This window comes from Pelodiscus sinensis, chromosome 3, assembly GCF_049634645.1.
Source record: "Pelodiscus sinensis isolate JC-2024 chromosome 3, ASM4963464v1, whole genome shotgun sequence".
Lineage (NCBI taxonomy): Eukaryota > Metazoa > Chordata > Testudines > Trionychidae > Pelodiscus > Pelodiscus sinensis.
This window is the reverse complement of record NC_134713.1, coordinates 137,052,076-137,075,438: the sequence shown is the minus strand read 5'-3', so window position 1 is coordinate 137,075,438 and position 23,363 is coordinate 137,052,076. Positions and strand designations below refer to the sequence as shown.

The window sequence follows — 23,363 nt, the reverse complement described above, 5'->3', positions numbered from 1 at the left end:
CCTAATTTGCACTTAAAAATCTTCACTGATAGAAATACCACAATCTCCCTAGGCAATTTATTCCAATGCTTAACCACCCTGACAGAAAGTTTTTCCTAATGACTAACCTAAATTTCCCCTGCTGCAATTTAAACCCATTGCATTTTGTCCTGTCCTCAGAGGTTAAGAAAAATATTTTTTCTCCCTCTTCTTTTTATGTACTTGAAAACTATTATCTGGGCCTCTCCCAGTCTTCTCTTTTCCAGACTAAACAAGCCCAGTTCGTTCAGTCTTCCCTGGTAGGTCAAGTTTTCTAGACCTTTCATCATTTTTGTCGCTCTTCTCTGGACTCTCTCCAATTTGTCCACATCTTTCCTGAAATGTGGCACCCAGAACTGGACACAAGACTCCAGTTAAAGCCTAATCAGCACAGAGTAGAGCAGGATTACTTCTCATGTCTTGCTCACAATATTCCTGCAAAAACATCCCAGGCTGATGTTTATTTTGCCAACTTTACCTTCCTGTTTGGGCCCCCTGCTCTCTATCTTCCATGCCAGCTCTGGCAGGATCATAGAGCCTCACTGTAGTTTTGCCCCTTTAAAAAAAATAAATGAAAACAAGACGATAAGCCAATCAAATGAAGCCTGGAGACAGCCCAATTAATGCCATTTGGGGCTTTGAAGCTCATAGGAAATATATTTCATGGCAGAAGGACAGCGGAAAATGCCCAAAATCATCTTGCAGGTGGCTCAGAGAACAAGTCGCTCTCTGAAAATGCTGCCTAATTTCCATCCTGTTTCCTGAACCCTGGCTGGCTTGGCACGTCACACTTCATGTCACAATATCATGCCAATTGGCCCGGCAGTAGTTTCATATTGACATGAGTATAGGTTGCCTATCTGAAATGGTTTAAGAGTATTTCATCCATAGGTAGTTGGCAGGGATGCCCTCTCATTCCCTGGGTAACCAGGGGGATCATCTATTTATTTATAAAAAAGTAACAGACAATATACTTCAAACAACTTTACTGAACAAACATTATTTATTCTGATTAGCTGAATAATTGTTACGCACCCATGGGATATGATTTCTCATTTAGACCAATCTCACAAAAGCAGGATGAGCTCTCAGGTGTGTGTGGTATATGCATTATTTTTATGTTGCACCAAGTAGCCATAACTTTATAAGAATGAAATAGCATCACACAAATGGGGTGATGTATCTCCATGGATGGGTGTTACTGGTTTTCTTTTCCCTCTTCCCCATAACAGACTGTCAGGAATTAGATCTGTAGAATATGTCCCTCCTATGCCCAATATAAAAACAATTGTCTTGCTGAAAATATTGCAGCCCAGATGGAGCTAGGAGAGTAGGAATGGGCTTTCCTGACAGCTAGGCCGATAAAATCCTGGAGCCTTCATATTCCACCTGTTTGCAGGAAGGAAACAAAACTCTTTCAGGAACCTATCTGGCGCCCATTACTGTTGTATGTGAACATCTCACAGTCTTATGTATTTATCCTCTTAATGCATCTGGAAATAGTAGTATTCACAAGCTACAAATGGAGACAAAGGCACACGATTGTGGGCTGCAGGCAGCTTGAAGAGAAGGGCATAGATCGCATCCCTCACAGTGGCATATCAAATTGGCTAGTTGAGGCAGCTCTCTGCATAGCTTGTTGGCTTTTGTGGAACCCATTCTGAGGTGGCTCTCCCTGCCCATGGTACAAAAGGAGTCGGCACCTAAATCAGGATTTATGCCTCCTATTGTTCCAGTTTTTCTAGGTGCCTAAAAGCTAGGCATTGTGATGTGGAGCACTGTAATTCTTAAGTCTACTTGTGCATGCAGACCAGAGAAACTAAGGCTTTGTTGTCCCTTAACAATTTAAAACACTGCCGTGAAAGTGTGGCCACTGCTAGAGCTCTGCGTAAACCTCTTCGGTGACAGGAGTAGCTAACGGTGCAGGAAGTGCGGCTCCCTGTACGGTAGCCTGGTTCACACTGGCTCTTTAAAGCACTGTAGCTTGCTGTGCTCTGATGCTTGTATGGGTCTGTTTCAGACCTCTGAGCCAGAACTGTACAGTGCTGTTAAGTGGCAGTGTAGATTTGGCCTAAGTGACTTTTCCGAGGGCATATAAGAAGTCTGTGGTGGAGTAGGGAAATTAACTGAGGCTTTCCAAGCCCCTGGCTAGTGCCCAATGCACTATAATTTATTCATAAATAAGTCTGAGTTATGGTTCTTACTTCATATGGGAAGCATGCTCAAGGAAGCATTTAAGAAAAAATGTCCTGATAACCTAAACAAGGGTCAAAGAACGGCTGTTATGAGTGTCTATTGACTGCTATACTTGGTAACATTTTAAAATTTAGAAATGTATGTTTTCATAATACCCAAGGGCTTAGTTTTCTGCAAGAACTCATTAACAGCTGTTGATGAAACTCTATTTTAAAATAAAGCCACTTTCAGGTAGCACTTGAAAAAAGAAGTCTTGGCATTTTTTAAATACAAGTTTTCCCTTTCCAATGCTATGACAGATTTACACCATCTAGAGCAAACACAAAACACCTTCAAAATTGGCTGCTAACTTACATGCCACACCATGGTTCAGTCCAAAACAGTCTGAAATTGGTAAGCTGTTCACACCTTGTCATAACCTCACCCAATTAGAGATTTATAATAGAAACACTAAAAATATTAATAGTGCAGGGGTCAAAAGTTTTGCTTTCTGCTGAATGATCTAGGAGCAGGGCTTGAATAGTTTTACTGATGCTAGAAGTCTTTTTACTAAGACTATGTTTACACTGGGAAGGGTGCTGTTGATATGCAAAAGTCACCAAAAGTGAAAACTGGTCAAACCAGTTTTCTGCGCCTCATTGTCGACATTTCATGGCCACCTTGCTAGAACCCCGTCAACAGATAGAGCAAAGCGATGTGGGAAAACAAATCTGATCTCTGCACTTCTTGGGATTCCCTCATAGCTCTGTGAGCTCTCGGTGCTGAGGAATGTCAAAGCAGCCCAGCAGTCTCTCCTGCCCTCCCCCTGCAGCTGCAATCTGCCTGCTGCTGTGTTCCTAGCAGGACAGAAGGGGAGCGTTCCAATGATTTGCTCTTTGTTTCCCAAATGGAGCAGCTCACTCAGCTATCAGATACATTCCAGAACTTTGAAAGGGGAGGGGCGCATATATGCAGGGCAGCGGGGATCACAAAACACTGAGCACAGCCATCGGGGCAGACGTTGTGGGATACTGGTGGAAGCCAGTTCTTTCAACAAAACAAACAGCAGAGTCCACAATGGCTCTTTGTCCACAATAATGGGAGGGGAAAAGAAAAAAGAATCTCTTGTGGGGCTGGAAAATTTTTCTTGATAAAGGTGGGTGTTTTTCCCGACAAATGTCACATTGCAGAGTAAACGCTTTCACTGTTATATCACCAAAAGCGTTTTTTATGACAAAACATGCCAGTGTAGACAAGGCCCAAACCACAGATGTGTTTCTAGCATGAGTAGGAAATGGTCAACTGATCAGAAATTGTTCGTGTCACCTCGTGTGTTAATCTCATTTCAAATATTTGTGTTGTTTGTTTGATGGTACCTCTCAATCAAAGTTTAAGTAGTTTATTTTTATCTACTTTGGTCTATTTTGTCTTCATGGAATACAGAAAAGTAGGAATGAGAAATGAAAAAGTCTTATGCTGTTTGGTTATCTGTCTACAGTTTCCTGCCAGCACAGAAAATTGTGGCTCTCAGCCTGTTTTCTAACACTTTGTCCAGTCTATACATATATTTTACAAGACCAAAATGCTGGGGCTCTCACCATTCCCCCTAAGAGACTATTTCATTGTTTAAGAGATCTCACTGTAAAGTAGTTTCTCCTTATATTCCTTAGCTAATAATGTTACTGGTTCCTCATTCCAGCACTCCTTTTCAAGCAGTATGTATTAAGCAAACCTCAGCCCTGAGACTACTACATGTTTGAATCTGACTAGAGCATTGCTGCCCATTGCTATTCAACATTCCAGTGTTAGATTTGATAGTAATTCTAACAGGAAAGCTGTAACCTTAAGAAGGGGGAAAAAACAGGAGGGAGTGGGGAGGAGAAGGTGGAAAGAGGAAGAGAGAAAAAGGGGCTTCATAGAAGATGGGCTCACATCAAACTATCAGATCCAAACATGCTGGGAACCTTACTATCTTTCAGGCCTCGGTCCAGGATTTGCACTCTGAACACACATCTAGTTTATGTACCCCATTCCCCAGTACCTTGTCCACAAAGTTGGGCTCAATAACATTCTGTTTTTCATTTTCATCGGCTCCTTCCATGGTGACAAAGAAAATGTTGATTCCAGATTCTCGCGCCAGCCTAGAGGCCTCCTCCACCTTGTCAGTGGGCCAGCCATCCACCAGCACTACAGCCACGTTGGGCGCACCGCCTCGGTTGCCATTGGTGTCCAAAAAGAAGTGTTTGTTCACAAACGAAAGTGCCTTCCCTGTAAGAGGAGTGGGTTGGAGGATGATGCCCAGTAACCTGTCTCTTTAGACCAGGCATGTCCAAAGTCCGGCCCGCGGGCCAATTGCGGCCCGTGTTCCGGTTTAATACGGCCCCACAGGTAATTTGGCAATATCTATCTTTTATGGCCCCCAACGAATCCATATGTATTGAGATGAATACATTGTAAAATCTCAGTTAATGTCAGTTGGTCTAAATCAGTTATAAATATATTTGGACACAACATGTATACATGGTGTTATGTTCCTGTTCATATTTTTTGAACTTAAAAGTTGACAGACAACCTCTATTACCAATAATATGTAATGTACTTTACAATGTTCCTGACATATATTTCAGCTTCCTGGATTTTTTTTTCATCTGGCCTTCAGATATGAAAGGCAGAGTGATTTAACACCTGTTTAGATTTGTCATCCATGTGACGAAATGAAAAGTATGCCGTTTGCAATAAACTTTGCATAAAATAGTTAATTTGCGTTTAATTTTAATGGTTCAAAGAATGTCAGACAAAATGGTCGGCCCTCACGCTTGTTCACTTCATCAAATCTGGCCCTCTTTGAAAAAAGTTTGGACACCCCTGCTTTAGACATAGGAACGTGGAATGCTTTAAGACAGTGTTTCTGATCTAGAGCTAGAGACCAAATTCCAGCCCTAAAGCTCTAGGAAGGGGAGCATTAGCAGGTAGAGTGTAGAGGCAGCATGGAAGCTGAACAGGAAGAAGAACCACTTGCAATGGTCCAACTTTATGCCTTGCTCTGGTTCCAACATCAGTGAGAACTTCTCCCTTTCTCTGCTCCTCCTTATTAGTGTGGATGAGTCAAGAGAGCAAAAGCCTCAGCTATGACGGGGGGAGCTGCTGATGAGGGTAAAGGAAAAGAGTGACACCCCAAAATTCTCAGCTTTCCTGAAAACCAAACCCTCTCATGGATGAGAGTTTACATATAATATAATGTAATGTAAATGTAATTCAAAATCTTTTACTTAAGCTGTGCTCAAAATCTCACCGACTAATGCACATAAGGTATTATTAAAAGGTCTTTGCTAGCTCTCTTCCCCTCAATCAGTCCCATGTAGGGTGCAGAGTAGACCCCTGCTAGGATGATAGTAATACATCAATCACAGGGTGCCATGGCATGCTCCGGACTCTGTGGTCATCAGCTGCCTAGTTTAGTTATGCAATGCTGCATCAAGCTTGTTTGCCCACTAGAACCCCTACGAGGTTGTTTGCCCACATCCTATGGACCTTCTCATGCTAAGGAACAGCAGATAAGCTACCCACAGCCTACATACCAACATTGGAAAGTCCTCCTTTCTGTAGAATTTTCTCTATGGCATTTTTCACATCCCTGGAGTTCGCATGAGTTTTGAGGTTAAATTCTGTAGACGGATCATCACTAACATGTAAAAAAGAAAAAAAAAAGTGGCCATCAGTTTTTTGCAGTTTGCAGCATGGTTCTATTTATAATAGTTTAAGTAATGCCCCAAGGAGACGGAAGAGGAAGTTTGCCGGAAAGGCAGTTCACTACATAACCACAGAGAAGACCTTTAAAAAGAAGTGTCTAGTGTTTCCTATATAAACATGTAGGCACATCCCTGTAAAACTCAAACAATCTAGACATACGAATGATAAAGTAACAGGTATTGGTGAAGACATACCAATAGACTCAAACTTTTTTTTTTGTTGGCTGTGGACATCTCTGAATTCATTTAGTACAGCAGTGGTTTTCAACCTGTGGGCCACAGATCCCTGGGGAGCTGCAGCTTACATCTAAGATTTCCAAATGGGTCTGCACCTCCATTTATAAGTTTTTAGGGCTCCGTGAATGAAAAAAGGTTGACAATCACTGTAGTAGAGGCTACTCTCTTGTTTGTGGTAATGGTGTAACAGAGAGAGACAGAGAGTTTTAATTATATGAATTATAGGGCTTCTCTTCTTTGAAAGCTATTTTTAGATAATTTAACAGCATGCATTTAAGGAAAAACTTGGTATGTAATTTTGTTTTAAACTCTCCTGAACTTTTAGCAGCAGGAGAGGCAACAGTATCTACCTCAGTCCATCCTATTTCTGTGTATCTCTGGCAATCTATCCACTTAGATTTTGTCTTCCCTAAACAAAACCTTTTTTTTTTTCTTCCATGTGTTAACTAACAAGTGTAAGCATATGACACAAATACATTTGCCTTTTCACACTAGGATTTAACCACAGGGTAGCTAAAGTGCTTTTAAAAAAACTACCTTTTTTTCCTCATTGGATGCACCCATTGTAGAAGCTTTGCCTTTTCATACTGCGCTGCTATTGGTATGTAAATTAAGCCTCAAAGCCGATTGTGCACAAATCTCAGTAGTTTACAAAATTACTTTCTGCTTAAGAATACTACCTCATTTATTGCAGTGTTTTTTATCACTTTGTTATTAGTTAGCATGAAAAGGAATACAGAAATGTAAAGCTAGCTGGGACTATTATGATCATCTACGCTAATCTCCAGTATCTAAACTCTGGTCATCTGAAGAAGTGGGCTGTGCCCACAAAAGCTCATGATACCATCTACATGGTTTCATAGAACCATAGAGCTGGAAGAGACCTCAAGAGGTCATCAAGTCCAGCCCCCTGCCCTAGGCAGGACCAATCCCAACTAAATCAACCCAGCCAGGGCTTTGTTAGTCTATCAAGTGCTACCAGACCATTTGTTGTTTAAGTTTCTCCAGTATCTTGTTTATTTCTATGTTCAATCTTTCAAGATAGCCAAGTATATTTTTCCCATACACTTCGGTCTCATAACATCCCAAATTTCCTATGTTGAATTTTATATTGTTTCTCTCACTTAGAATAGATTTAGTGTAAAAATAAATGAAAATAGACTATGGTCACTCCAAAAAGAGTCGGGATTAGTGCAGTTGTGACCTTGTACAGACTGAGGAAGAGCCAGACATTATGGGGAGACACTCTTACCCATATTGAACAATACCCATGAGAGGACCAGCTATGCCAACATCCAGAGCTTGAGCAACATCACTGAGAAATTGTTTTTGGATCTGAAAACGGCGTTTTCCGATGCTCCAGCTCCCATCAATCAAGAAGGATAAATCAACTTTGCAGTCTGAGAGAGGAAATAGCAATGAGAGGCTTCCTTGTTTTTACTATTATAATTATAAAATAAAGCAATTGGGGGAAATATGCCTTACTTACATTTCGGTGTACAGTATATATAGAGCAGTATAAACAAGCCCTTGTCTGTATGAAATCTTTAGTTTGCACTGACTTTGCTGGTGCTTTTTATGTAGCCTGTTGTAAAACTAGGCAACTAGCTAGCTGGATCGATGTACCTTCTGGTACGTGAGCCTCTGGTTGAGAGACACTGCATTAGAAAAAGTGACCCTGTTGTGATAAAGTTACTACAGGACCTAGGAGGCCAAAGAGGGTAGACAGAACCTAAGCTTTGCTGTCTCTGAGCCACGGCTACACTTTACTTTCACCTTTGACACCGAGCCTGATCCGCACAGTGTCGGAACATGAGTATGCAAATGAAGCCCAGGCTATTTAAATCCTGGGCTCATTTGCACTTCCAAAGTCCTTGATTTGCATCCCTCTCTCTGCAGAGGGATCCAGTCTAGACACAGCCAAATAGAGTGGGGGGAGAGGAGGAGGGAAAGGGGGCTGGGAAATTTGTGAGCTCAGCCAAGGGCTTCTATCTCAGCAAGAGTTATAGTTCTATAAACCCTCCCTACTCAGGGTTTGCTTTCCTTTTCTTTCACTCCTCACTTTAAGGTCTGATCCAAACCCCGTGGAAGTCAGTGGGGGGGAGAGGGGGGAATCTCTTCCCGACTTCAACAGGCTCTGAGCCAGGTCCTTTCTTAATTGTGGGTGAGAGTTTCCAGATGGTCTTTGTCTACTTCTTTCTCCCCATGCCTAGGAGGTGTCTCTCCTTTTGCTGCTGTGACCACAGGACCCATTTTCTGAATGGTCCCTCCTCCCTCCAGTAGATCAGCTTCTAAGCCAGTAGAGCCCTAATTCCAGGAGCCAGACCTGCTCAGTCAGTTATTCCAGACAAAAGGAGTGCTGTTATTAGCACCCAGTTGCTTAGCCTCATCCCAGGCACAGCAAATACATGGTGTGTGTTAGTAAGTGTCCCCCAAGCAGGCTCCAAATTCTGTGTCTGATGCCATACTACAGAGCCATGGCCTGAGAAATTCCCATGACACAATATTTCATACAGCCAACATCTCACTATTCTGAGGCTGGCAGTATGCTTCCCAGCTTGTGTAGACAGAGGCAGGCTAGCTCTTTTTTAGTGAGTAAGCTAAAAACAGCAGTGTAACCAGAGGTAGCACAGACCATGCCCAGGCTAAACCCCCAAACATGTACTATGGGGGTCTGGGAGAGCCGTACTCAAGTGGCTAGTCCAAGTTGCTACTTGCACTGCTCTCAGTGACACTGCTATTGTAGCATGTTAACTCAAGCAGAGCGTGCATGTGTCTGTCTACCCATACTGGGAAGCAGGCAATGTAGATGTATCCCTTGGTTTGAGTACGGCCAGGTCTATACTAGCCTTAGAAGGTCGGCTTAGGTATGCAATAACATAGCTGGAGTTGATGTACCTTAAGCCAAGTTTGGCACCATCTCCACTGCAGGAGTTTGACCATTTTCCTTACTCCTTGCGAAGCAAGGATTACCAGCGCCGACTGGGTCACCCTCAGCATTTGATTTAGCGGGTCCTTACTAGACCCGCTAAATCAAACACCAGAAGATTGATCTCTGGCATGGTAATTATAGAGGTGGCCGAAGTTAAGAGTTTGCTATTTGCTCCATAAGGTAAAAAAATTATTTGCAGCAGATGAGAAACCTGGCAAATGCTAAACAGAAACTCTTAAGGACATCTAGTACTATATTGTATAGGAATATATGTTCCAAAATTTGTCTAATATCTTATGCTTAGTTGATTTTTTTTACTACATTCTCAGAGGTTCAATTCACATACCAGCAAAGAGATCATTATGTTATATAATTCATTATGATTTACGTACTTGGATTTCCCTGGGAAACTGGCTCCAAGGGTTTTGGATTCAATTCTTCCTTTGAACTGAAGCCTGGAGAAATTTTTAAAAAATTGTTTAGTCACTAAATGCACAAGAAACTATTCTGTGTCTGACCTCACTGATAGGAAGAAAGTACAGAGTAAACAGAGATGTCTCTGAAAGTGATTTGTGCTTCTTGTTATTTTGGTGAGGTGACATGTAAAACAATACACCCCTGAGGACTGGGGACATGTTGCTTGTCGTCTTCACTCCTGTTACTGATCAGAAAAGAAAAGAATAAGGAGGATCAGGTTATTGTAACTGCACATTGGCCTTACTCCAGGGAGATGTCCACCTTCTCATCCTGAAATCTTCTAATCAGAGAAGGACTATTAAACCAGGGAGTTGGCTGTACTCATGTTTAAACTGATGAGAAAATTGCGAAGTCAGTAACATGTAAGGTTATTTCCAATTTTTTTATACGAGTAATCTAGGACTAAAAATGCTCCTAAAATCTGACATAAATACATGGCAAAAAGACTGGGGAAAGGGTTGTTATAGTGTCCTGACCTGGACCTACAGATGAGTCAGAGCAGTGTCTCATCTAAAAGGTTTACTATTCAGCAGTCACATCTGATGGTGCAGATTTTTCTGAATTCCTGCCCCGAGCACAGTTCTGTTTTGTGGTTTTTGCTAGGGGTAGTAAATTTGGCTTTTCTGAGATGAAGTAAACAGGTGATCTGTTTATGACAAAAACACTTCTGGAATCTCTCTCTGACAAGGTGGGTTTTACCACCACACTCACATTTGCTCCAAATATTAATTCAAATCTGTATATTTCACTTCACTTTGCTGAAAACCACAGTGACCAAAGGAAGTGTTGATATACTGATTAGAGTTTAGAAAGGAAAAGAAATAGAAAGTAGAAGGTTGAATTAAGATACGCAACTCCAGTTAGGGTAATTATGTAGCTGGAGTCGACGTATCTTAAATCATGTTTCTGCACCATCCACACAGTAGAAAGTTGACAGGAGCATACGCTCCTGTTGACTTTTCTTACTCTTCATTAGTAAGAAGTACTGGTGCTGATGGGGGCACCCTCTCAGTTCAATTTACTGGGTCTATACTAGGCCTGCTAAATCAAACTCTGGAAGATTGACTGCAGCTGCGGTGATGTTCTGCATAGTGTAGATGTGCCCTGACAGTTGATTCTCCATTGCCTTTTACTTTCATTTACTCCTTTTTTAACTGAATGCAAAGTGGGAGTACAATGCTACCATTTTGACTTAATGGCAGCTTGCACATCCTTTCCACTGATTTAAATGACTACCAAGGTTTCAAGGCAGTGGAGAGTCAGGCTGCTCATGTTCTGTTTTCCTATATGGAGAGGTGAGCAAGGACAAAGAGCATCCTATCACATAACTGGGAAGGGGAAGCAAGTCATTAATGAGGTCTTCAGTTTTTTTCTATGATGTTAGGTTCTTCTTTTTTGGGGAAAAGAGAAAAAAACAAAGCCTGATCCAAACCCCATTACAATCAATGGAAAGATTCAGGGAGCCAAAATACGAAATCTGAAAAGCAGCATCTAAGAGTCTGCTTCTCGCTTCATGTAACAAAATAAAGTAGAGGTGTCCTAGAGAGGTCGTATTGGATCATAGAGTATTATAGGAGCAGCCTAGGGATGATTAAAAGAGTTCAACATGGCTTCAGTTCATGATTTAATGTCTGGCTAGCTTCTCCTAAGTTAAAGCAACTCCTGTCTGCTTAAGTGAAAGAAACAACTTTTTCCCACATGAATAGGCTAAAATCAGTCAGTTGGGGGCAATACTGCAAATAAAGGGAAAAAACTTACTGAGTAGGAGGATAATTATGTTTTGTTTATCAAAGAAATAGCAAACTGGTTGTTATGCTTGTCTATCACTGAAACAAGTAGTTGGAGAATGCCCACGAATCTTCATCAGTAGGCAAACGGAGGAAATGCTGCAGACTTCAAAAGGAAACCAGCAAGATCACGGGTGAGCAATAATTTTTGATGGGGGGACCACTCCATGATTTTGGTAAGCGGTCAGGAGATGCATTTTTTCTATGGGGAGGATGCAGGGTCTGGAACAGAGGTTGGTTGCAGAAGGTAGCTTGGGTTAGGAGACTGGGATGCAGGGTCTAGGATAGGGTAGGGATGCAGGAGAGGATTCTGGTCTGGGGGAGGGATGTAGGAGCAGCAGCAGGGTCTGGGAGGGAGTTGTGACCTGGGGCAGAGGGCTTGGGTGGTGCCCTGGGGTAGTAACCCGGGGAAGGGAATTGGAGTGTGGGAGTGGGTGGGGAGCCAGAAGCAGGCTTTGTTCAGGAGGCACTTACCTAGGTAGCTCCCAGCCAGCAGCCAGGCAGGATCCTAATGCAGGCTCCCTGCCTGCCACAGCCCCAGGTTGCCCAAAAGGGCTGGCTACTCCCTATGGCTCTCTGCTCTGGGTGCGCATTGCTCCTTGCTCCAAACACAATTTTGTAGCTTATTGGCTGGAAATCTCCCTGCCCTTGGCGCTCAGAGCAGAGAACCACAGGGAGCAGCCAGCTGCTTAAAATTACATGGGGCTGCTCTGTGCCTGAGAGTCCTCCTCTTGCCCACCTCTGGGCAAGAAGGTAGCATTAAATGTCTGAATTAATTGTAGACAAAAACTGAGAAGTTATAAAGTACCTCAGAGTTCCTCTTTGCTGTAACGTGTGTCAGTGTGAGAGAAGTACAGAGAGCAGATACCCAGGAATATCAGAGGAAGCAACATCTGAGCTCTGAAGGGACTTGGCAGTCACACAGCTTTGAATTCCAGAGCATGTAAGGGGAACTCTTTAGATACTAGTGATTAGATCATCTGGGAAGACAGACCCACGCCAAAAGGAAGAAAGAAGAACAGCGTGCTGTCGTTCCAGTCAAACTCCTGTTTCAATAATTTCTCATGGAATTCTAATAACTAATCTTCACACAGTGCTAGCTCCTAAAACCGTCAAGTGCCTGCACCCAAACAAACGTGGACATACCTTTGAGTCAGGAACCATTTTTTCTTTCTGTTGTGGAGACAGTGCCTAGCACAAGGGGGTTCTGACCTCTGGCTGGGGCGTCTTCATGCTCTCGTGTTACAAATAATCATTAACATGCACAGAAATAATAACGATTAGTCTTAGCTGAGAAAATGTGTCTCCGTTTTAAATCCATCTCCTGGCTAAGAAAGCAGCTTCCCACAGAGGAACTAAAATTACCAGACTGCTGCTGTCTCCACGTGGGCGCAGGTTGCAGGAGAAAGCGCAAAGATCATCCCCTCTTCCCTCATGGCCCTGTTGAGGAGCCTGCTGCGGCATGATGGGAAGCACAGCCATTTCCCTATGACACAGCCTGCAGCTGTGCTCGACTCTCCAGATGCGGCTGGGTAGAGGGCGTGGTGCCTCTCTGCCCAGGCTCACAGAGGACTACACATTTCATTTAAAGGATGACATGGCTCCTGCTCTACATTCCTTGGGAATTGTAGAAGAGGTTCTGACTGAGTTAGCTGGGTTCCTCCTTAGGTCCTCTCTATTGCAAGAGGGCCTTTTCTACATGCGTAAAGCAAAAAGTAGCCATACAGGGACAGAGGCTTGCACCTCTCCTGTTCTGGGTCTGCTGGGAGCTGGTTAAATGCCCCACACAGCTCACAGTCTATCTTCACTTGCATCCTTATTGCAATGGTCCCACTATAGGCACACAGGGTATCTTGAGGGGGGGAGTGGGAGAGACTCTCCTATTGCTGAAACTCTGCCTCCCTGCCTTTTGACAGGACCATCTCTCAGACACAAAGCCTTCCTGAAACATAGACCAGCCCCCCAATGGCACTCGGTGAAGCCTGCCCTTGTACCAGAAACTCCCTCCTCTCCACCTCCCAAGTAGTCTTGAGAGCCAGCCTTTTGCCTTGTGAAATAAGAAGAGTCATGCCCAGCGCTTTGTTCTCGTGCTGTACTCTGACTGGCACTGTCCCGTTCAGTTGGAGCGTCTCTCTGGTGTGTGGTGTTGTTAATGCCTCTCGCCAGCCCTCCCATGCCAGACTTTAGAAGATGTGAATGAGAGGACAGCAGCCTGAGAGGAAAATGCTTTTGTTGGGAGACGCTCTACAACACGGTAGACCAGTCCCGTGACACCTTTTCTACAGTTACAGATGAACACGGCTCCCCTCTGGGACAGCAGACCAAGATAACTTAATAACAGAAACACAGCCCATCAACTCAAAACCCATACTGTGGCCTGCTTCCTGCCTGGGCTCCTTCTGGCTAACCACAGCTGTAGCAAGAGCACCACCAGACTAAAGAGGGAGAAATACTGGCAGGCCTCAGAAAGGTCAGGTTCTAAAATAAACCGATATCAAAGTGATATACTCCACTAGAGCCTCTTCTAGGCTGTAGGGGAACTCTCTGTAGTTTCTTAGGCCTCTTGCAGAGTGCCCTGGCAGCTGCATAGCTGAGCTGATTTTGCATGCTTGCCTGCACTTGTGCTGTTTTCACATTAGCAGGGATTGAGAGGGTCAAGGCAAAGTTACTGAAGAGCAAACCTGAGTCCTGTGCTATGCTGAATGTTTTCTGTTTTTCCCATCTATCGGAATTGCCCATTAGGCCCAGTCTACCCCTGCTGACATAGCAGCTACATCTCATGGAGGCAGGAGTTAGTAAGCCACTGGGAGAGCTTTCACCAGCAGTATTATGCAGTGCTACAGAGGTGCAGCTGCACCACTGTAGTTGCTGTAGTATAGACATAGCCATAGAAATAAACTTCCAAGTAACAGGGCAAGTGCGAAGGGCATTGTCATGTTTCCCTTGGGAGTGGTCTACAAATAATAAAAACCCAGTAGAATTCATGGCACCTTATTTAACTAGAGCAGGTGAGAGAAAAGAACAGCAGCTTTCCAGAGGGAAGAAATCAAAGGAGGTTATCGAGTCAATAACAAACTCTGGACTTAGACTGACGAGTGACTGGAAGTGAGAGTGTTTTGTACATTTCTCTGTGGGTCTTTGTTTGGCAGCTCTGTAGGAGCAGATGGAGGATTGGGCCAAGAACTGGGGGCTCTGAGCCACTGATGCCAAGGCAGACACAAAAGCCTATGGCTCAGCACATGGGCAGAAAGCAGCAAAGAGCTGAGCTATAAAGGACTGCCTAAAATGAAGGGAAGGGACAGCAGTGTTCAGTTCAAATCATGAGAGACCAAGAAGAAAGCATTCATGGGACAACAAAATGGGAATTTAGGTCAGAAAAGGCAGTTTGTGGCAGAGAATTCTGCAGAGGAGGGACTTCATTGTCTTGGGAGCAGAACTAACCTCTGAAAGGGTGAATGGGTATTTCCATTCTCACCCTCGCATATTGTTTTCAGGTGTTTAATCATTTGTTTTAAATGTTCAACTTTTGGGCTCCGAGTGTTCACTTTTAGTACCTTCCTGAAGAAAAATACTTTTTGAACATATGAGCAAAACTGCTTCTTTCATTGTATTTCACATAACACATTAAAAAATATTTATCCTCCTATAAAATAATATTTCACATAACACATAAAATATTTATCCTCCTATCCTCCTACAATCCTGGTTTGTGTGCAGCAGGTGGGGCACAGAAAGATAACATTAGGAATAGGAAGTACTCTTCATTGAGGAATTGTACCACTAAAGACTTTCTTGAAAACTGGCTATCCTTTGCCCAGGTTATGAGCCTGTGGAAACACTACTCTGATCTCTTCCTTTACATTGATCTCATGGAGGGCCAGATTCTCCACTGCTGTGCTCCTTTCCGAGTCTCAAATCTGTGTTCAGTGAAAATAAAAAGCCCTTTTGAACTGGCAGTGCACCAGCTTTACACTTGCTTTGCCAAGGTGTAACTGAGTAACACAAAAGTGCAAACTGGGGTCCAAACATGCAAAAGCACAAATGCATACTTATCAGGTCCAGAGCTTCAATTTGTAAATTGTACTTACAAGTCATGAAACAACAAGAGTAAAGTTCCTTAACCTTCCCCTTGCCAGCCTGTGTGCATGCATTCCACTGCCATCTTCAAATACATAGCCATCTAATATAGCTCAAATAATATCACACTTTTTCTGTGTTCTTGGCCATATTAGTGTATTGTGCACCAATCATGTGTCATTGTGAAGGAAAGGCACTCAATACACCATACTTGCACAACTGAGTATAACATTACCCAGTAATTAATTATGAACATTTACCATCCTATCTACTACCAAACTTTGCAGCTAAGTCAGATTCATAGTTAAGTGCCTCATCGCTTGATCTGCACCTACACAAGGTTTTGTCCATCCTCCACGTGCGTGTTCAGCTCAGGTAGCTTTGTAGCTACCTACAATCCAAGCCTAGTCATGTGAATGTCATGTTTATGGAAGGCTGTGGGTCAGCTGACTGATTTATTTTCCAATACATTTATTTTAAAAATAATGCCACCTACAAAATATTTCTCTGTGCTAATTGGGGAGATAGTCAGTTCCTGTGGGCCTCCTAGTTCTACCAGCCCCCATTTAATTTTCTTATTTCCATGGGAATTTCAGCTTACTTTATGGGCAGCTCAAGCCATGCTAATTAGATTTTCCTTCACTGGATTGTCACATGCTCATTAAACTTCCATTCATTTACATAAGATAGCAGTTGGTCCATGCACGCCAGAAACTGTTCCTCTGAAGTGACACACTAAATTCGTCAGATTTTATCACTAGCCTACACGCACACTTGGGTTACAGAGAAAGCACAAAGAAGACTGCACCAATGTGTCTTCATCCAGTTTAAAGTCATCACTCATTTTGGTCTCCAAATATAAATCCTTCCCACTAGCCACTGTGCTGTAGCTCATTTCAAACAGACACACAGAACTTGCCTACGATATCCAATAAAATGTCTTCTCTTCAACTCAGCCTGCCCTCCGTGTCTCAGGGAAACCTGTTCATTTATACAATGCTACATAGGCTACATCTAGACTGCAAGCTTATTTTGAGAGAGAGCGTCCACACAGCAAAGCGCATTGAAAAAGCGATGTGCTTTTTCGAAAGACAGTATCCACATTGATTGGATGCTATCTTGCATTTAAGTTGGGATTAGTATGGACAGAATGGCCACCAGGGCACCTGTGTTATTTCCTGGAAGCCGCTTCTTTCGAAAGAACTCCCTCTTCTGTATCCACACACGCCTTTTTCCGAAAAAGCTTTTTCTGAAAAAGGCTTCTTCCTCATAGAATGATGTTTACCGCCGTGGGAAAAACCTCTCCGTTCTGTCGAAAGAATGCAATGGCAGTGTGGACGCAAGTAATGTTTTTCCGGAAAAATGCTGCAGTGTAGATACAGCCGTAGTTATGGATATAGAATCATCTCTTCTAACTCAGGTTCTGAGTTTTAATTCAAATATGTATGTGCTTTGCCACATATTGGAACTAATGCAAGTCTAATTCATATCTCGGCTCTGAAGTAATTTCAACTTTCAAGTGAAAACTCTTAAAAATTGGGCCCATCAAGACAGCTGCAAGCACAGTTTCACAAAGGGGAGATCAATGAAGCATAGAAGCTAGAGATGGAAAAATCGATTGGATCGTATGGTCCATCCCCATGCCAGTCCAGGACGGTTCCCCATTGTATCATCTAATATAACACCAGTTGTCTTGTCTATTTCCGATCATAAGATTTTAGAAGGGACTGTCATTTTTTAAATGTTTGGACAGCACCAAGCACAATGGGGCACTGGGCTGTTTGAACTGGAGGTACCACTGCAATAGAAAAGTTAAATGATAATTCCCATGGGACACTGTTCCATAACATCATAATTTTACTTTCAGGAGTTTTCCATGTGTTCAGTTTATATTTCTTTATAAGCTCTTGTGTACAATTTGACTGATCTCTTTCCTGTCCACAGCCTAACTCTCTACAGATTGTTACCATATCCCTGCATTTTCCAGGATATATATTAATCTTTTAGGCCCTTTTTTCCAGTAGCTAGAACCCCCTTTTGCAGAGTTGCTACTCTCTGTAGACTTCATTGGTTCTGTTCCTAGAATGGGGCTTGCTTGAGACTGATATGAGTATCGGGCCCACCAGAGCAGTTTCAAACTACCAGAGAGAAGCTGAAAGCCACATTTGTCATTGTGCATAATAATTCTTGTAAATGGAAGTTATTACCAAGGGCCTTCTTAAAAAGTGTAAGTTCCTCCCAAGGGTTTAGAAATGCTGGTTATTTCCAGTGTAGTTGCTGGTGGATCTGTTGTATTTTATTGCGTTAAATATTTACCTGTGTCAAAAAGGCTTGATTCAGATTTCCACGAGTCAGTTTCCATAGCTTTCATGCACAAAAAGAGAAGAGAAATTATTACTTAAAATCATGGCATTATGGGACGTTACAAACCACTTTGCACGCTTTAGAAGAGTTAATTTGTAGAACGAGTTGCAAAGAGTAGAATGAGGTTTTTTTTTTGATCAGTAAACGTGGAAACATTTATGAACATATTTCAAGCCCTTTTTAGTAGCCTCTTGTCTTCTGTCTCTACGTTAAGCACATCTCTTTAGGTCAGTTTTGTTTTTTTCATATTCACTTACATTAACATGGGGGCAAGGCTGGGCTTTAGCACTTTTTCTCAAAAAAGATATACTAGCATTAGAAAAGATTCAGAGAAGGGCAGCTAAAATGATTAGGGATTTGGAACGGGCTGCATATGAGAAGAGATTAAAGAAACTAGAACTTTTCAGCTTGGAAAAGAGGAGACTAAGGGGGAATATGATAAAGGTATATAAAATCATGAGTGGTGTGGAGAAAGTGAATAAGGAAATTTTATTTACTTGTTCACAAAATATAAGAACTAGGGTCCACCAAAAAAATTAATGGGCAGCAGGTTTAAAACAAATAAAAGAAAGTTCTTCACATAGTGCACAGTCAACCTGTGGAACTCCTTGCCTGAAGAGGTTATGAAGGCTAGGACTATAACAGGGTTTAAAAGAGAACTAGATAAATTCATGGAAGTTAAGAGCATTAATGGCTATTAGCCAGGATGGGTAAGGAGTGGTGTCCCTAGCCTCTGTTTGGCAGAAGGTAGAGATGGATGGCAAGAGAGATTGCTTGATCATTACCTATTTGGTTTACTCCCTCTGGGGCACCTGGCATTGGCCACTGTTGGCAGACAGTATACTGGGTTGGATGGACCTTTGATCTGACCCAGTGTGGCCATTCTTATGTTCTTTTAGCCAAGCTGGCAAAAATGTTGCACCAAACATGTCCCCCGCTACCTTCCAAAGTATATATTGACTTCTGTCCTAGCTCAACCCTTCCATAGCCAAAGAAAGATTAGCTTCCATAATTTGCCTAGTACTCTTGGAGTTTCTCTGGATATGCCCTGCTTGAGAGCTACTTCCACTCAGATGATAAGATGGTTTCAAGAACTTCACAGATCATTCCAAACCCCTATGGCAGTGGTCCTTCCCTTTTCCTTTGCAAACATTTTTTTCGTTAACAAGAGATAAATGACAAAAAATGAGTTGGCTGATTGCAAATGGGACAATCCTTAACTCTCAGAGAGAGCAGCAAGATGTCAATAATGTCTTATTCTTTGAGATTATAAGAAAAGCTGAAGATGAAATTTACATCCCTGAGAGACAGAAATCGAAATTCTTGAAAGGAGTCAGGATTTGTTACTTGTCATTTGTTACCCAGTATGTGCTGAACACGCTGTGGTGTATTGAAGACTTTGTTGAAATGTCAAGCTTTATTTTAAGAATTGTGGTGGGCATTTCCTTGATCTGACAGTAGGCGAGAGTTTTTCTATAGGAACGTGTGTGATGATAATCAGTCTAGAAAGAACCAGCGTAGAAGAAAGGGGGGTAAGTTGTGCCTCTTTGCATTATAAACCAACCTGCTTTCTCTCTTTCTGGGTTTCATTACTTTGTGTTGTTCAGGCATGGCACCACAATGTGCCATCATCTTTATGGCTGACCTTGAACAACGTTTCCTCAGCTCTTGCCCCCATAATACCCCTACTTTACTTATGCTACATCGATGACTTCTTCATTATATGGACCCACGGAAAACAGATGCAAGGATTGCAACAACTTCCACCCCACCATCAACCGCAGCCTGGACCAGTCTACATGAGAAATCCACTTCATGGACACTACAGTACAGTTAAATAATGGACAAATTTCTACCACTCTATAGTGGAAACCCACCGACTGCTACACTTACCTTCATACATCCAGCTTCCCAGACACATTTCTCAGTCTATTGTCCACAGCCAAGCCCTAAGATACAACCAGTTTTGCTCCGACCCCACAGACAGACAATCAGGATCTTTACAGATCATTCCTAAAACTGAAATACCCACTTAGAGAAGTGAAAAAAACAAATTGTCAGAGCCAAAAAAGTACCCAGACATGAACTACTCCAAGACAGACCCAAAAGAAAAAATAACAGAACTCCTCTTGTTATTATCTACAGTCCACAACTCAGAACTTTCCAGCACACTATTCACAATCTATAACCCATCTTGGAAAATGATTCCTCACTCTGAGGCCTTGGGAGAAAAGCCTATTCTCGCTTACAGACAACCTCAACCTGAAACAAATTATTTCTGTTAATCATGCCACACAACCACATCATAAGCCTCCAGGAACCCAGCCCTACAACCAAAACCGATGCCAACTCTGCCAACATATCTATACTAGCAAATTCATCACTGGAGCCAACAACATATGCCACCAAATCAAAAGTTCATTTGACTGCATATCCTGTAATTTGATCTATGCCATCAAATGCCAGCAGTGCCCCATTGCTATATGTATTGGACAAACTGGACAGTCTCTATGGGAATGAAATACAGGACTATGTAGCACTTTAAAGACTACAAGATGGTTTATTAGATGATGAGCTTTCGTTGGCCAGACCCACTTCCTCAGATCAAATAGTGGAAGAAAATAGTCACAACCATATATACCAAAGGATACAATTAAAAAAAATTAACACATGATTTGTCCTTTTCATATGTGTTAATTTTTTTTAATTGTATCCTTTGGTATATATGGTTGTGACTATTTTCTTCCAGCAAAATGTAGGACAATGTAGCACTTTAAAGACTAACAAGGAGGAAGTGGGTCTGGCCCACGAAAGCTCATCATCTAATAAACCATCTTGTTAGTCTTTAAAGTGCTACATTGTCCTGCATTTTGCTTCAGCTACACCAGACTAACACGGCTACATTTCTATCACTATTCTATGGGAATGGACACAAATCAGATATACATAAAGGAAACATACAGAAACCTGTTGGGGGGCACTTCAATCTTCCACATCACTCTTTAAAAGATCTCCAGGTAGCTGTCTTGTCACAAGCCAGTTCTACAAGCCAGATCAACAGGGAAATATTGGAATTACAGTTCATTCACAAATTCAATTCACATGCTAATGGACTCAAATGTGATGAAAGCTGGTTGGGACACTACCAACTTAACAGCCATTGAAGGTGCAAACAGATCAGAAGGGTACTATCTATTCACTTTGATTCTTATCTGCTTCATATTAACTACCCAATCTTCAGATACTTACTGATTCCCTCTGCTCTCTGACTCCCACCTGCTCTTCTCCCTGCCCCCGCTTCCTTTTTTCCCCCTCACACCTCCTTTTCCCCCTTCTATTTATTTTGGTTGTTCACACCCTAAACTCATAACTCCGGTCATCTGAAGAAGTGGGCTGTGTCCATGAAAGCTCATGATACCATCTACATGTTTTGTTAGTCTATAAAGTGCTACCAGACCATTTGTTGGTTTTTTTTCCCCTGTAACAGATTAACTTGGCTACCCCCGGAAGCAATAAAAGTAGTGTTACACTGCAACCTTCCCAGAAGAGTATTTGATGTTTTCATCTACATTCTCTGTGTGTATTCCATGAACATAACACAACCTACCCATGAATGATCAAGTAGGTGTGAACTCTCAGTTTGCTGACTTCTGGAATGGAGCAACATTAAAACTTTTGAGTACTGAGTATTTTATAAACAGTTTGGTGGTGGTGGTGATGGGTTATGGCTTTTTTTTTTTTGGTTTTGAAACCCAAGTTAAATTGTTGAGAGTGTGGAGAGTTGCAAGAAGAGTTTGTTCATTATCAGTTGCTTGTGGGAGATGAAATTCCTGAAGAAGTGAAGGAAGAAATTTGGCAAGAAAATGGATTTATCTGGGTGGACCTCAGCTTAAACAGGTGTGACTAGGGCAATGATAAAAAATTTCTCAAACATCAGGCCAAGCCTGCAAAACTGATCCTAGTTGTTCCACAAGAAGTGTGTGTTCTCCTTGTGTGATTAAGAAAAACAAAATTTCCTTCCAAGAGAGCATGGAGTGGGCCAATAACTTCCCTTCAGTCATGTGCTGAAGTTGGCTGGCAGCAACGCTTTTGAGATACCAAAACTAGTGTTGAAAACAGACTTAGATGAAGGCTTGTTGGGAATCACTCCATCAAAGACTGATTTTTTTCCCCTCTTTGGTTTCCTTATGATTAAAACAACATCATCATTCATGATATGGAACTTCTGTTTTGTAAGTACCTTGGAGAAACATTAGGGTGTTTGAACAAAATATTAGCAGCACTAAAATAACACAACAAAACCATCTTGGCATCGTTCTCCCTCCTTCTTAGGGGCAGATTCTCTCAGACTGAAACACCTGCAGCTCCTTCAGTCCCATAGCAAGACTCCTACCAGCTTTAATTCAGCTCCTTTAAGCCGAACTTTCCCCCCTTATGGTGTCACGTGCATGAGGAATCAGAGGATCGGCACAGCTGGGGGTGGCATCCCCAGAGAGAGCTCATTTGCACTAAAAGCATGTGCAGGCAGGTAACTGGGGGCTGGTGCCTGCACCTTCTCCATGCCTCACTTGCGTGCACAGGCAAGAACTGCTTTTTGGCATTGATGAGAGAGGATCAGGGAAGAACAAAAAGCAGTGAGAGGGTCAACAAAAGGCTGAGGATTATCTGTGATGGAGAGACGCATAAGCATGGTGGGAGGGGGCATGACAGGGTAAGAGCTAGGCAGAGGAGAGGAGGAAATCTGAAGCAAGAAAAGGTGCATGAGATATTTGATCTCTTTGACATTCAATTTCAGTATCCACAGGGAAAATTGCTAACGTCATAGGAGACGTTACAACATTACACGCAAGCACATGGTTCACTGAGCTAGTGCTTTTTCACATTCATAAATATGGCAGCTGCTCAGTGGATATAAACCGGTAGGTGTCCCAAAGGAGCACCATGAACCTCGCAGGAAAGGTAATTTACTCCTGTACATATCCCGAATGGCAACCATTTTAAAATGAAAGGGAAATGAGGGGACTTTAGGCAATTCCTAACAGGAGAGCTTACCAAGATGAACTGGAGACCCAGCAGGTTTCCGGAAGGCCGCAACAGACTCTTGGTGTTGAATACCTGTGGGATTTGGCACAAGCATCAGCTTCAATTGGTTAGTACAGAGGAATGTGATTATAGGGTGTACAATGGACCTGAAAATAATACTCACTCATTTCTTTTAAAGGCAAGGGAAAAGGAAAAAAAAAAAGGAAGAAGTACCCTTAAAGCAGGGCTGGGAACCTAAGGCCTGGGGAACAGATGCAGCCCCCAGTTTGCCATTGCTCACTACCCGTTGGGCCTGACAGTCTAGCCAGCTTTTTAGCCATCTTATAGTCCATTTATCCAATCCATACTTCCTTGACTTGCTAGCAAGAATATTATGGGAGACCATATCAAAAGCTTTGCTAAAGTCAAGGTATATCACCCCCACTGACTTCCACATGTCCACAGAGCCAGTTACCTCATCATAGAAGCTAATCAGGTTGGTCAGGCATGACATGCCCTTGGTGA

The 23,363-nt window shown here is 42.4% G+C and overlaps 1 protein-coding gene across 2 annotated transcripts in view; it reads right to left on the bottom strand.

Annotated features, from left to right (window-relative positions):
• VIT (vitrin) overlaps positions 1 to 23,363 on the bottom strand; it is an 80,128-nt gene that overhangs the window by 9,058 nt on the left and 47,707 nt on the right. The window contains exons 12-17 of one of the 2 annotated variants that reach the window (XM_006131292.4): positions 22,869 to 22,931; positions 17,769 to 17,816; positions 9,504 to 9,566; positions 7,432 to 7,579; positions 5,772 to 5,875; positions 4,235 to 4,461 (exon numbers count right to left, since the gene is read on the bottom strand). In XM_006131292.4, coding sequence (XP_006131354.2) covers positions 4,235 to 4,461; positions 5,772 to 5,875; positions 7,432 to 7,579; positions 9,504 to 9,566; positions 17,769 to 17,816; positions 22,869 to 22,931 — 653 coding nt within the window. The remainder of the gene's footprint in view (positions 1 to 4,234; positions 4,462 to 5,771; positions 5,876 to 7,431; positions 7,580 to 9,503; positions 9,567 to 17,768; positions 17,817 to 22,868; positions 22,932 to 23,363) is intronic. The other variant, XM_006131293.4, reaches the window with a different exon arrangement.